At 47.2% G+C, this 13,916-nt stretch overlaps 1 protein-coding gene across 1 annotated transcript; it reads right to left on the bottom strand.

The window, feature by feature from the left end:
• Positions 1-272: 272 nt before the first annotated feature.
• neff1 (neuronal intermediate filament family member 1) lies at positions 273-5,878 on the bottom strand. The gene is made up of 4 exons (XM_084694860.1): positions 5,047-5,878; positions 3,071-3,388; positions 2,691-2,815; positions 273-2,132 (listed from the first exon to the last, which is right to left on the bottom strand). Exons 1-4 carry the CDS (start codon positions 5,770-5,772, stop codon positions 1,760-1,762), a joined length of 1,542 nt encoding a protein of 513 aa, XP_084550986.1. The 5' UTR covers positions 5,773-5,878; the 3' UTR covers positions 273-1,759.
• Between the last annotated feature and the right edge of the window lie 8,038 nt (positions 5,879-13,916).

Genomic DNA, 13,916 nt, shown 5'->3' with positions numbered 1-13,916 from the left:
AGGATCCTAAAGTTCATTGGCCAAATGCTTAGGAAAAATGTCTTGTATTCTCTCCGTGCATTTGTTAACTTGACAATATGGCCGCATCATATCACAGTGCAATACCAGCGTCTCTCCATGTCACTTCCCTCCTTTCACACACAACGATATCTCTGTAGCAGTGCAGTGTCATGCGCTCCCCCCCCCCCCCCCCCGCCTCACTACACCCTCCCAGACTAAGGGTGGGGAGGGGGGCGTTCCACTGCCTTTCATCTCAGACTGCAGAACACGAGCGGTGGGCTTGGGGGTGGGGGGGCGGGGGGCAGGGGGTGATAATAGCCCTTATTCGCAGCGCCGGTGCACCATGTGACCGTGACCCCAGTGGCGTTGGCTCCAGCTGGTTGATAGGTGCTGTCAGTGTGGAGGGCTGTCTCTGTCACACCCAGGTGCCGTCTCGTCCTCCCCCCCCCCTCCTTGCAGCCTCTCCCCTGTCTGCCACAGAGCCCACTCAGGGCAGGCAAGCAGACCAAACACCCACTGCACCATCTCCAGACAACACAACCAGAGCACTGGTTACCAGAACCAACTCCACTCACTCTAATCTAGACAGAGAGAAAGGGACTAAGCTACACTTAGAGGGAATTGTATCACTGAGAAACCAGAGGTGATAAATGTTTGTGAAAAAAAAATCAATCAAGAGGAGATATTCATACTCTGAACAAGAATTGTACAATGTAATAAATAGCAGCATCTTTAAACTCTACATTTGCCATTCGCCAAGGTGCACTCCATACATCCTCCGCACAATGCACTTGTACTCTGCCACCACAGGCCTTTCCCCAAAAAAGGTTTAACTTTTAATATATATATATATATTCTAAATTAAAATTGTATTCTTTTTTTTCTTTTTTTGCCGTGCTATGACATTCGCAGTGACAGAGAGAGGGGGAAGATGAAGGCTAAACGTCGACTGAGGATGAGACGGAATGAAAAAGAAAGTGGACGAATGGACAGAACGTGTGAGGGAATGAAAGAGAGAAAAATGAGTGAAGCAATTGCCATTCCTCAGAGAGATACGTGTCATTTGATCTGCAGCCGGGCAATAAGTCACTGTTCCTGTCACATGCTAACATCCAGTTGGTCAAAGAGCGCATGCTACACTACAACCTCTGATACAGAACTTTCCCAACTTTTTAAGTAAAAATCTAATAGCACCGTGAAAGTTGGACCGGTAGAGTTGGTGTGCTCCAGACCGGTGCATAGCGTAGAAATCTGTGCTAGCAGATCTTGCGCTGGAGTTATTCCTTTTACGCTTGCAATTGCTCTTAACCTCATAGGCCTACATGTTGTATTGCTAATGGCACATTAAGACAGGTGATTTCCGGGTGCTTCCATCTCACCATGAGATCGCCCAGCCTGAGGCATCACCCTCCAGGCTGGCGAGCTGCCTGGGGACACCTTCTCTCTGGTCTGTGGTGAACTTCATCTGACGGGTGACACCCATGATGAGGCCCCCGTGATGGTGAAGCCCATTCTAATTGAAACCACCCCGAGGCAACAGAGGAGAAGGGAGGGATCTGGAGTGTGTGACTGACCGGGTGAGCTTGTGTGTGTGTGTTTGCGTGCGTGCCTGTGTACGAATGTTTCCACGTGTGTGTGTCTTGTAATGTGTGCATTTCCTGGTAACAAGGTGAAGAGATGAGGTGACAGGGAAGGGGATGGAACCATATGAATGAGTGAAGGCATGGACTGTGATGGAGCGAATGGTACAATCAGCTGTTTAGCTCTTGGTGCCCTTGCCGGCAGCGCCAGACTTCTTAGTATCCTTCTCCTTCTCTTTCTCCTTCTGCTCTTCCTCCTCCTCCTCCTCTTCCTCCTCCTCATCTCCCTCACCCTCCTCCTGGTCGTTTCCCTCCTCTCCCTCTCCCTCTCCCTCTCCCTCTCCCTCTCCCTCCTCCTCGTTCTCCTCTTCCTCCTTCTCCTCCTCCTCCTCGTCCTCCTCCTGCTCGGGCTTGGCTCCGCTCCTCCTGTAGGGCAGGGAGGACCCCAGGGCGTAGGAGCGGCTGGAGGAGTAGGAGTAGCCAGAGTAGCCAGAGTGCTGGATGGCCCCGCCCACGGAGGTCAGACGGCACTCCTCACCTTCCAGAAGCTTCCTGTGTGGGTGCAGAGGGAGTTTGAGAGAGAGAGAACGAGAGAGAGAGACGGGGAGATGAGAGAGAGAGAGAGAGAGAGAGACGGGGAGAAGAGAGAGAGAGAGAGAGAGAGAGAGAGAGAGAGAAAGACAGGGAGAAGAGAGAGAGACGGGGAGAAAGAAAGATGAGATTCATAGAAGAGAGAGGGAGTGAGGGAGAGAGAGAGAGAGAGAGAGAGAGAGAGAGAAGGACGGGAGAGAGAGATGGGAGAGTGAGAGATGGGAAAGAGCGAGACAAAGAATGAACATGGTTACCACTGTATACTGCTGAGTACATAACATGGTAAAACTAAGAAAAGCATATTCTTTAAAGACATACAGTGGCAAATCATTAAACAATGGTCAATGTTTCAGTGACAGAGACGTTTCTCGTAGATGTCAAAACACACTAGCACACAAAACGTTGGGCTCTGTGATAGAGTACTCCCACAGGGAAAAGGGCCATTGCTGTCGAAACCGTTAGACATTGGTCAGTTCTATGCTTACGGAGTCGTCTGACTCAGAGCTGGTGGAGACTGACCTGTAAGCTGCTATCTCAATGTCCAGGGCCATCTTCACATTGAGCAGGTCCTGATACTCACGCAGGTGACGGGACATCTCACCCTTGGTGCTGCGCAGGGCAGACTCCAGCTGCTGGATGGTCTCCTGCACACACACACACACACAGAAAAATATGTGGTTACTAAAAGAGCACTTTATTATTAACATTGGAGAAAACATGTCCACCCACACATAGTCTATGGAAATCTTTGACGTGCACTTGTTACACCAACCATGCCTCAATCCCGACACCCAGTTCTCCACCCGTCTTGAACCTGATCCTCCACCCCCACCCCCACCCTCACCTCTCCACCCCCCAACCCTCCACCCCCCAGCCCTCCACCCAGTCCTCCCCTCTACCTGCATCTCTCCCATCTCGTTGCTGTGGCGATCCTCCATGTCGGCCATCTGCCTCTCCAGGGCCTCGTTGTGGCCTCTGAGGGCCTCGATCTCCAGCGTGCGGGCCTGCACCTGCCTGCGGTACTCGCTCAGGTCATCCTTGGCCTGTTTCAAGTTGTCCGTGTTGCGGGCGGCGGCCTCGCTCACGCTGGCAAACTTGGAGTGGTACCACTCCTCGGCCTGGTTCATGTTCTTGGCGGACAGGACCTCGTACTGGGCCCGGATGTCCTTCAGGGCTACGGCCAGGTCTGGTTTGCCCATGTCCATCTCAACAGATACCTGCTACCAGACACAAACAGGAACGGGGAAGACAGGATTATTCTGTTGTGAAGGGTTAATCATTTGCATGATTTGGTCAACAATAACAATGTTTGACGTCAGTCAAATTGTCGTGACCTGTGGAGTTCCAAAACTTTTTTTTCTAAAAAATTAAACAAAATGTGTGTGTTTTAGTAATAATAAATCAGCTGTACAGTAATATACAGTATAGGTCTGCTATTACCTGTACTGCAATATTTACAGTCTGCAATAAAGGGGTGGCTCTGTGCTTGAGTGGATGTATTGTAGCCAGTCAGGTAGAATGCTGAGAGCTCATCAATTCACTGCTGACTCTGGCTTCTGTGTGCAAGAGTAAGCTGTGCTGCCTGACCATCGCTTACATGGCAGTTATACATCTTACTGGCCAAAAGAGTCCTGGGAGAATTTGTATCATCACTCTGTAAGAACCTCTCCAATTAAAAGGAGTAAAAAGATTGATTCGTTGAAAATTGCTACAAGAGTTGTTGAAGTGAAACTACACAAGTGACATTTGTAATATTAGAAAAGGTTATTGTTATGTTACGTTGTTAAGGCTAACTGATTATTAATGAGTTCCATTACTTCTTTGCAAAAGAGGAACAGGACAACCAAAGAGTATTAAATGTACGAACACAAAACCACACAAGGAAACCTCTCTGTGTTTCCATATAGCATTCCATGCTAAGTTTAAACAAAAGTTTATAAAAGTTCATTTTTACACCTAAATCGTTTTGTTACTATACAAGAACACAGATGTTTGGGTCCCACTGGGTCTTCTTTCAAATTTCAGAACTAATGTTTCAAATACTGATTTAAAATGATAACATAATGAAACAAAGTTTATAGTGAAGTTGATATGATGTGTGCACAAGACTTGAGTACTAAAATGGTTATTTCTACAAGGTCAGTGTGCCTGAATGCAGAGTTGACCCGCATCTACCGCATCCTAATAGGACCACACCTAGATTCTGCGCTACTGTTTCACCGCATAGTCTGGGGAGAGCTTAGACACCCCGCAATCAGCCAATCTCTATCTCTCTCTCACTTTTCCACTCTCTCTTTCACTCTTTTCCACCTCTCGCTCTTTCCTTCCAGTCGACCTCTGTGTTCTTGTCTTTGTTTATCTCTCTTTCACAAATACCGTATGCACAGGTTAAGGATTCGGCATTTAAAGTCGGCATTTTCTTTGCAGTCACAGAACACTAGTTCTCCAACATCTTTCTTGGTCCCATAGAAACTACTTGCTCGGGACACTGCAGTATATTTGACAAGACCACGACACGGTGCTGTTTCATGCAGCAGAACTGCAGTGTCGTAAATTTTCGAGAACTGTCACTAATCGCAGTGCGCACTCACTTATTTTCCCTGGACAGCGCATGTGCTAAATATTTTAGTTGGCCCGATGCTGGTATACAGACTGATATAAATAAATATTTGTTATGAACTTAACCAATTGTCACATTGTTTAGTCTTGTTTCATACGTTTTTACATATATACAGTATGTGGGCTTTTAGTACACAGGATGCAACTATTTGAACTCTCAATAAACATGCAACAGTGTCAATTTGAGTTATCACCTCAATTGTATGTGCAGTTGATGTGTGAGTGTTATATTGGATGCGTGCGTGAGTGTATGTACCTGGGAAGCCTGGAGGGACGTCTGCAACTCGTGCAACTCCTCGTCGTGAACTTTTCTGAGGAAGGAAATCTCATCTAAGAGGGATTCAACTTTCTTCTCCAGTTCCAGCCTTGACATCGTGGCATCGTCCACGTCCTTGCGGTAGCTCTTCAGGGTGTTCTCGGCTTCTTCGCGGAGCTTAGTATCGTCATCGAGCTTCTCCCTCATGCGTTCCAGGGTCTCGTTCATCTGCACGCAATCCAGGTGCATCTGGCTCTTCTCGTGGGTCAGTTCTTCCACGCGCGCCCGCAACTCGCGGATCTCTTGCTCGTACAGGTCATGGAGACGAGAGGGCTCATTGTGGCGCTGACGCAGCAAGGTAACTTCAGCCTCGAGCACTTTGTTCTGCTGCTCGAGGTTGTGCACCTTCTCAATGAAGGAGACGAAGCGGTCGTTCAAGCCTTGCATCTGCTCTTTCTCATTGGTGCGGATGATTTTCATCTCGTTGGTAACGGCCGTGGACTGCGTCAGGTCCATGGAGTCGGGCATGGAGGAGAAGCTGCGCCCGGCTCCCACCTTCCGGTAGCTGGAGGATGAGGTGGCATAGTTGCGGTGAGGGCTGGCACGGAATCCCGTGGAGAGACGAGAGGGGCTGCTGCCCACAGACATGCGGCCCGAGGCCCGGGGAGCATCCCCAAAGATCTTCCGATAAGAGCTGCCGGAATACATGTCACTGGAATAACTCATGCTGGAGGTGGAGTCCTGGAATGCTGATCGGTACTTGTGGAGTCCGTTCTCGCCGCCCCGTGGGAGAGTGTGTATGTGTGGAAGTGGGAGAGAGTGTGAGAGAGAAAGAGCGAAAGAGAGGAAGAGAAAGTGAGATGCAAGTAAAGGCTAAGACAGGTGCCTTTATAGCGCAGGACCTCGAGCATCATTTGACGCAGGGGTGGTAGGGAAGGGGAAACCTGCAAGCTCGCGCAAAAAAAGATATACTCTGGGGAGCACGCGCTCACTCATGCAACTCCTCTTTTGCCGTGTAGTTCTGACACCTTTACATTAAACGAAATCCTATCCATGCACACATGAATATCTTAATAGGCCTAAGATATAAGGATGACTTGGCTGGGCATTACATTAGGAAATATTGAATTAATCAAATGATAAATAAGCAACACATGAATAGCATTTAAACCACAAGTATAGCTACCAGTTAAAATGTAACCATACATTTCTTAATGCGCATATTTTAACCTCTAAGTAGCCTATATGCAAAGGTTTATATTTATCAACTTTAACGAAACTAGGACATATACTCTATAAAACAGGAATGGGTGTAATTTATGGGTAATATTTCATAAGATGCACTTTTTATGCCATGTAATGTTAGCGGACTTAACACTGTCATTGCAGTTTTTCTTTGCTGTCCCAGCAGAATGGCACGAGATCGATGTATGTAGATGTGTGCACCAGCGAGCGTGCCTGGTGAGATGATACTGCAGAGCCCTCACGCCCAGACACCGCATTATCGGAATATGGGATGAGACACACTGGTCGACGTGTGACTCGCCTCTTTTACAGCCTCATAATCTAAATTTAAATGCAAAACTAAATGTTTAGTACCTGTTTCCAAACCAGGTCATGTTTATGCCAATTTAACTCTACCAAATGTATTGTACAGCATCATTATACTGCTTCCTAGTCTACTGGTACTTTCGTTGGTTGACATATAGCAGTGAGGACTACACCGGCCGGGGAAGGTTACCGCGTGGAGACAGTCTGCCGCTGGCCTTGGTCCTGAATGCGCTCGGGGACAGCGACCACGCCCCTGCAAAGGATACAACACCCACGCGCTAGGGAGAGTGTCAGGTGACTGCAGGTTTTACAGGTTCAATCAACGCTACAAATCAGTGCAAGCATTTGGATTTCCAGACAAATAGCTATAGTTGTATCAAATGTGTTGTTTGTTTGTTGGTTTTGTGGCCAGTTGAAACTGGGTGACTTGACCAAACGATCAGTTCATCAACTTAGGTAAGCCTATGTATCATGTTACTAACACTCATTTCACAACATTTAACAATGACATTAATGTAGATAGCCTTTGCTCATTACACAATAATAATGCAAACTATTGTCAAGGGAAGTGAGTTGTGAGGCTCCATAAGTATTCCCATCCCTGATCATTCAATTTTGAAGCTGTCCAGACTTCGACATTTGTTACTGTAAATCATTCCAGACATTGTAAATGGATTTCCTCAAGGGAGTCGGCTGTTTTGCATGTCCTAGATCATCCACCAGAGGGCGTAGAGTGATCAATAATGCTCGGAAAGTCAAGAAAGCGAGGGCTAAAAAGGCAGAGGGCGGGGTGGAGAGAAAGAGAAAACAAAAACAAGCAAGCAATAGGCAATCTCGCCTACATGAAGTCCCTGATCCACCACAGAGCTAAGCTTTCCCTAGCCCCTGCTGTTCTGTCTGCAAGATTCAGCTCTGAAGTGTTAAGGCTCAGATGTAGACTGTCCTAATGAACGCCATCGCCAAGCGCTTCAAACTTATTTACACCGACAACCTGGAAAATCCCTCACTGATAGATCTGTGTATATGTTTGACAATACATTTATTTTCAGTATACACATTCATCACACGCACAGACAGAGTCTCAAGCTGTTCACCTGAGCCAGCATTTCGACTGTGTTTGTGTTTAAGGATCTGCGGCTAAAGGCCTTATTGAGAGAGAGGATGGCAGTGACTCAGCAGGAACGAACAGGTAACAGAAGAGCTACAGATAACCATTATTAGCACATGGTCTGCAGGGAACAAACCGAGCAGATTGGATGCTTTGTTGTGCTGGAGAAGAGGTGAATATCAATTTGATATTGTGCCCGTTTCTGTGTGACGCTATAAGGTATGAAATGCATATGCCCAAAATGTCGGTATTGATTAAATGCAGAAGCATTTTAGTTAGGACATGCCATTGTTTTTCATATAGTTCTTTTGAAGAAACTCAAAGTAGGCGTTTTGCCTCCACAGTAAAACACAGGCTATATGGTCTTTCAGCCAGCTCCTCTTTTCAGAAACTCCAGTTCCCATATGCTTTGATTTGCCAGGTGGTCCTCACACACACACAACTCACACAGCTTCAGACGTATATTGTGCATCATTGGCTGCAGTGTGTGTTTGTCATCTCTTCAGTCTTAGATGGACTGATCTTTTCTGATGTGCACTCTTTACTCCCTTCCCCTGAGAGCTGGCAGTTGACCTGCTCCATCTGTCAACACACACACACACACACACACACACATACACAGCCATGTTCTGGCCGCCATCTTGGCTCTCAGCTGCGGAAGACGGTGATCAAGATCTCCAACTGTCAGTCAAACAGATCCTTAGATTCATGTAGAATCCCCCTAGGGGCCCAGCTCTTCCAGGAACACCATACCATTCTCCCACATACTGTTGTCAATATTGTGTTGTTGTTTGTTACAGGTAGAAGGCTTACGGGCTTTGACATCTGTCCATGTTTAGGCTTCAGGATCAGGAACAGTTGAATCCAACAACGGGGGGAAGAGAGATTTGAAATGATGATAAATACAATGGCTTTTCAGAGGAGGGAAGCCATTAGGACAGATATCTTGGCTCAGCATTGATGCACTACAAAGCTCTTTATTGGGCAGCTGTATGCGTATGATGGCATGTCCTTTCTGATCTGACAGGACTGAGGTGGGGGAGGATGTTTCTAGAGAGCATGGAAAGCCTTTTCGCTGGCCACTCACACACATGAACAAAAACCCTGCCTCGTGTATTTCTCCTTAGGCCATGGTGTGACTGTGTGTGTGTGCGTGTGATCACACTTTGGCTTGTCCAGGCAGACGTACACCCGGCTAAGGTCACACGGAGATGGGTTTGCAGGGCTGGGATAAATTGTTGGATTTGCCTAATCTGACAGCCAGGATGGGTGGAGCAGGGTCAAAGACACTGACACAAATGTATACACACATCCACTCCCCATCAGATAAGATGTAACAGTAGACAGTTCAATAAAATCTGCATTGCAGTAGATGTCCAAGGTCAGCTACACAGATTAGGGGACAATAAAAACACTGGGAGCCACCTCAAGTCATCATCCTTGAGTGTTTTTTACTGTCGTGTGTTTTATGTGACTCTATAATATCTATATACTATGTATATTTGAGAGATATAGAGTATATGTTTGATGGAGTGTGTGTGTGTTTGAGTAAGAGTGTGTGTGTGTTTGAGTAAGAGTGTGTGTGTGTGTCTTCGTGAAGGGTTAAGCGGAATAACAAAGTCGCAACTCCCATCACATGTACACTGTGCTTCATCAAATCTCAGCTCCCCCCCAGTCACCCCTGAATCCAACTACAAACACACAAACACAGAAGGAGATAAGGGTCCTGAAGCAGGTAGTAAGGCCATGGGAAAGGTCAAGAGGGTCACGGTCTGATGCATAAATCACCCAGAGCCCCAGAGCCTGAGCATTTCTGGGCTGCAGAGACTTTCCTCTCCTGGCTATTGTACCGAGCGTGCTTGAGAGGGTTTCCCTGAACCCCCTCCCACCTCTCTCTCTCTCAAAATAAATCAGTCCCTTAAAGCGCACCAGAAATACCTATCAGGGAAAACATTGTGAAGACAATGGGCGGTCAGAATAAAGAAGCAGTTTTGGCGTCGGCTGAGCACGATGTTTTTGTGATGAGAGCTCTGCGGTGGTGAACAGCTGAAGCAGGACCGGACCAAGCCTTTAAGGGGCCTTAAGCAAAATGTATTTGGGGGCCCCTATTAATAAAAAAGAATATATATATTTTCACATAATACATTAAACTGTAATTTCATTTGCTCTTGGGGGCCCTCTGGTAGCCACAGGGGTCCTAAGCAGCTGCTTAGTTGGCTGATGCCTTGGGCCGGCCCTGAGCTGAAGTGAGACTCGCCGAGCACCTCCAGAGACAGAGGAGCGCCAGTCTTAGTTTGGCACGTTTTCCCCCGTCTTCAATTGAACAACGCTGCCCAGAGAGAGCGAGGAAAGCATTGGAGGGTGGGGGGGGGGATACTCAAAGGCCTGGTGGAATTGTACCAGGAGACATAAAAAAAAAAAACGACAGCTATTCAAGCTAGAACCTCCACTCTCTCCCTCCACATCTCTCGGCCTGCTCAGCCTTGGAGTGGGAATGTTGTAAGGACAAGCCCATGGTACCCATCCCCCTCTTCCTCCCTGACGGGTTAATGGACACAAGCATTCTGAGCTGGCCATAACCAGTGATTAGTCCGCTCACGGTCTGTTAACCGAGGACGAGGGAAAGACCTAGAGGGACCTCCCTGAATGGGTGCGTCCAATGAACGTCCGTTTTATTGTTAATCTTCAGCCATGTTGACTGGTCTTTCCCCAGAAAGATACGCCCTGTTACTCTCTCACTGCATGTCTTTCCATGTTAAGAGATCGTTGTAAAGTGGCAATGGAGCCGCTCAAAGAATCTACTCAGGCAGAGCCAGGGACCAGCAGGATAGGTAAACAAGGGTTTCAAATGTTTTATTTCTTTCATGTCACCGACAAATATAAATTACTGCTCCACATTTTGAGTGATTTTGTTTCAAGTCAGTCCAAATTCTCCCAATTCTAAAAAGTAAGTGTACAAAATTTCCATGTATTTTTCTTGTTCGACAGACGCCGACCCTTCTCGTGTCTGTGAAAGGCAGTCTGCAACAATGCACGTGTATGACAGTGTATTTGATTGTTGTGTGATGAGTGAGTGCTGCGCGACCGCAACACACGAGTCACAATGACAAGGAATGACCTTTGTAATACATGTCTATACGTCATATATTATATACATCAATATATATATATAATATGCTATGGATTTCATACATTTGTCTGTTTTAAGGCCGTCAGCCCCTTTGTACAAACATAGCCCACATATACACATTGAAACAAAGGACTCCACCAAAAGGGTGACCACATCCATAGCTTACACGCTGGAACACACGGAACCCCAGCACTGTCTCGTTCTTCTAAGACCCCACACCTGCTCTCAGGGCAGGTGCTGAAAGCACCAGGATCTCAACAGACTGTTTCACCACTGAGTGAGCGGTGAAGACGCCGTGTGTGTGTGCGGACACACAACGGCTGATTTTGCCCCTCTGCACCATGGTAGCCAGCACAGCTTGTGGAGGGGTGAATGTGATACAAAAAGTCAGACAGAGACAGACAGACAGTCAGACAGAGACAGACAGACAGAGACAGACAGTCAGACAGAGAGAGACAGACAGACGGTGTGGAAGACACAGAGGATGGAGCCATGGATGGAGCAGGAAGAACGACCTCTCCCGCGGACAGACATTAATGCTTGGCTCTAACGCGAGGCTACTGAAATATGCTTGTTGTATGCTGTTTTTGCACCTTTAAAACAAATAAAAACATTCAGTTTTTTCCATTTGTAGTTCTTGTTCACAACATCCCCCCAACCCTACCCCATCACCCATGACCTTTAAAATGTCTCTCTGAAGACAGTGACGGAACAGACACACAGACGGTCTTCTTTCATTTTGACCCAGAGTCTTGGGAGCATATCCCCCCTCGACAGTCATCTGGCTGCATTGTTTCTCTCTATCGGGAATCAAAATGACACGCGTGCTGCATTCCACACAAACAACATTTTCGAAGAAACAATCCTACTCCTATTTAGTGAGATGTTTTTGTTTTTTTTCGGAGGGTGCGTCATCCTCACATTCTAACCTGGAGCTTGTTGCGTGACACAGGTTTGAGTTCCTTTGGCGCCATGCTGCTACAGTGCAGAAAGGGAGTTGAAAGTTGCAGACTACCAACTGTACATTCACTGAACCCAACAGCTAAGCCCCCCCCCCCCCCCCCTCTCTGGAGACAGCATGAAGGCTGCTTATAGCGCCAACCATTTTGTCCTCCATAATGTTGGCATTGAGTCTCTTGAGTGGTGGAGGAGACATTTTGTGTGGTTAAAGCTCCTAGACACGAGATGTGTGAACCAACTCTGCAACTTGTCACCATGACAGCACCGCCAAAGCACCGACACACCACAACTCTTTGCATTTTTATACTTTTTATCCACAATTTTGTCGTATTTCTTTTATATATATATATGTATTTTTTTGTTCGGTTTTGTCATTTCCCTGTTGAGAAGGAAATGTTGCTTTTATCAATTCGGAAAAAGTATACCCACCACAAATAAAACGTTTCAGTTCTAGGAGCACCGTGCGGTAAATTCGACACAACAGCCCAGAGGCACGAAAGACGGTTTCTAAAAAAGAGCTAGGGATTACTATGCTGTGCAAACAAACTACACATAGAAAACCTCACAACACAAACCATAAAATATTTAACTTATTATATTTTTATATATATATATATGTATATATATATATATAATCCATCTATATATTTAGTATATTTAAATCTAATAAATACTTTTATTTCCCTGTTTTCGATATACATAAAGATCTCTCTTCAAACTATTTACACCGACATGACAAAAATCTGCTGAAATAATAAATATCTATATAGGCAAGGCAATGGAGAGTATCTGTACTTCTGTACGACGGTTGACCTTTCTCACGCAGTTTGACCCCCGTGAGAGCAAAAGCCCAGTCTGTGGTTGCCGTGGGTAACCTGACACACATCAATGTAGGTTTTGATACTGCTCTCATGAATGAGGGGGGGGGGGGCAGAATTTATGGCCGCCTTGATGTCGTTCCATCAGGCCTACGAATCTAGCATGGAATGTGTTGAGAGTCTCTCTGGGCTTCAGTACATACAGACCTGTCTCGCTTCTCCGGTCTCTCTCCTGACTTGTAGCTAGCGACCGTGACTAGCAGTGTCACACACGCATACATTTTACTAGATGCACAACAACGCCACCGTCATCAGAGAGAGTAAGACAACGTTTACCCCCCCCCCCCCCCAACACCGTCCCTCCCTCCCCCTCCCCACCATTTAAATCTCATGCTGCACATATACATTTTTTTTTTTTTTCTCCTTCTCTCCTTTTCTTTCTTCCTTGTAGTCCTTCTGAAATGGCAGGTGCAGACATGGGTATGCAAAACAAAAACAAAACCAACAGATGACAAACGCTCCCACGTATGGGGAATCACAAACAGTCCTTCTGCGAAGCCTGGGTGATGGGTGCACGTGCTTCTGCCGTCCACGACAACAAGAGGATGACATCACAGCCACGGCTAGTGTTCTAGAACTCCCCGTGGGGAGGATGGGAAGGGGGGGGGGGGTAGTGCAGACAGACAACTCACTTTTAAAGGCTTACTAGACAACAATCACCTGATATTACATTACTACTATAGCTGCAGGGCCTTTGGGGCATGAGTTTGACCCAGAGTCTCACCGAGACCACCCTTCCTCTGTTCTAAGTGCAAAATACCATGCTCACGATGGTCACCCAGGTGGACTCCCCCCCGGCCCACCCCCAGTGGCTGTGCCACCACCTTTGGAAGGAATCGCTCTCATTGGACGCATGGGAGACATGGGGACTGGGAGGGCTCAATCTCAGAACAGCTTTCCATTGGCTCCTGAAGAAGCATACAAAAACAGGCAATATGGGGGGGTGGGGTTGGTTGACGGGCGAGCACATTCTCCGGCTGCAGACGCCAGGTAGGGACGGAGGGGGCTGGTGGACACTGACGGGGGCCGAGTGCATTTGTTTTTTTTTCTTCAATTCCATTGGAGCGGAGCGTCCGAGAGCCTCGAAACTTATCCTCCCCCCCCCCCCCCTGATTGGCTGGCGGAGGGCGGGATGGGCGTGAGCCATTGTCTCGGTGGTGCTGCCGGGGCAGGGGGGGGCGGAGGGGGCGGGGCAAGAGGCGGCACACGGGAAGCTCGAGGCGCCTCGGGATTGGTCAGATCG

The sequence above is a fragment of the Hypomesus nipponensis genome, chromosome 28 (genome assembly GCF_054491055.1).
Source record: "Hypomesus nipponensis isolate SF chromosome 28, ASM5449105v1, whole genome shotgun sequence".
Taxonomy (NCBI): Eukaryota; Metazoa; Chordata; class Actinopteri; order Osmeriformes; family Osmeridae; genus Hypomesus; species Hypomesus nipponensis.
This window is presented reverse-complemented; position numbering and strand designations above follow the sequence as displayed.

What these genes read in the sequence shown, in the direction of transcription:
- neff1 (XM_084694860.1), bottom strand. Translation starts at nt 5,772, where the DNA reads ATGAGTTATTCCAGTGACATGTATTCCGGCAGCTCTTATCGGAAGATC. An exon ending in CGTCCCTCCAGGCTTCCCAG is followed by an intron (nt 3,389 to 5,046) that starts GTACATACACTC and finishes GTCTGGTAGCAG; the next exon opens with GTATCTGTTGAGATGGACAT. An exon ending in ACGAGATGGGAGAGATGCAG is followed by an intron (nt 2,816 to 3,070) that starts GTAGAGGGGAGG and finishes GTGTGTGTGCAG; the next exon opens with GAGACCATCCAGCAGCTGGA.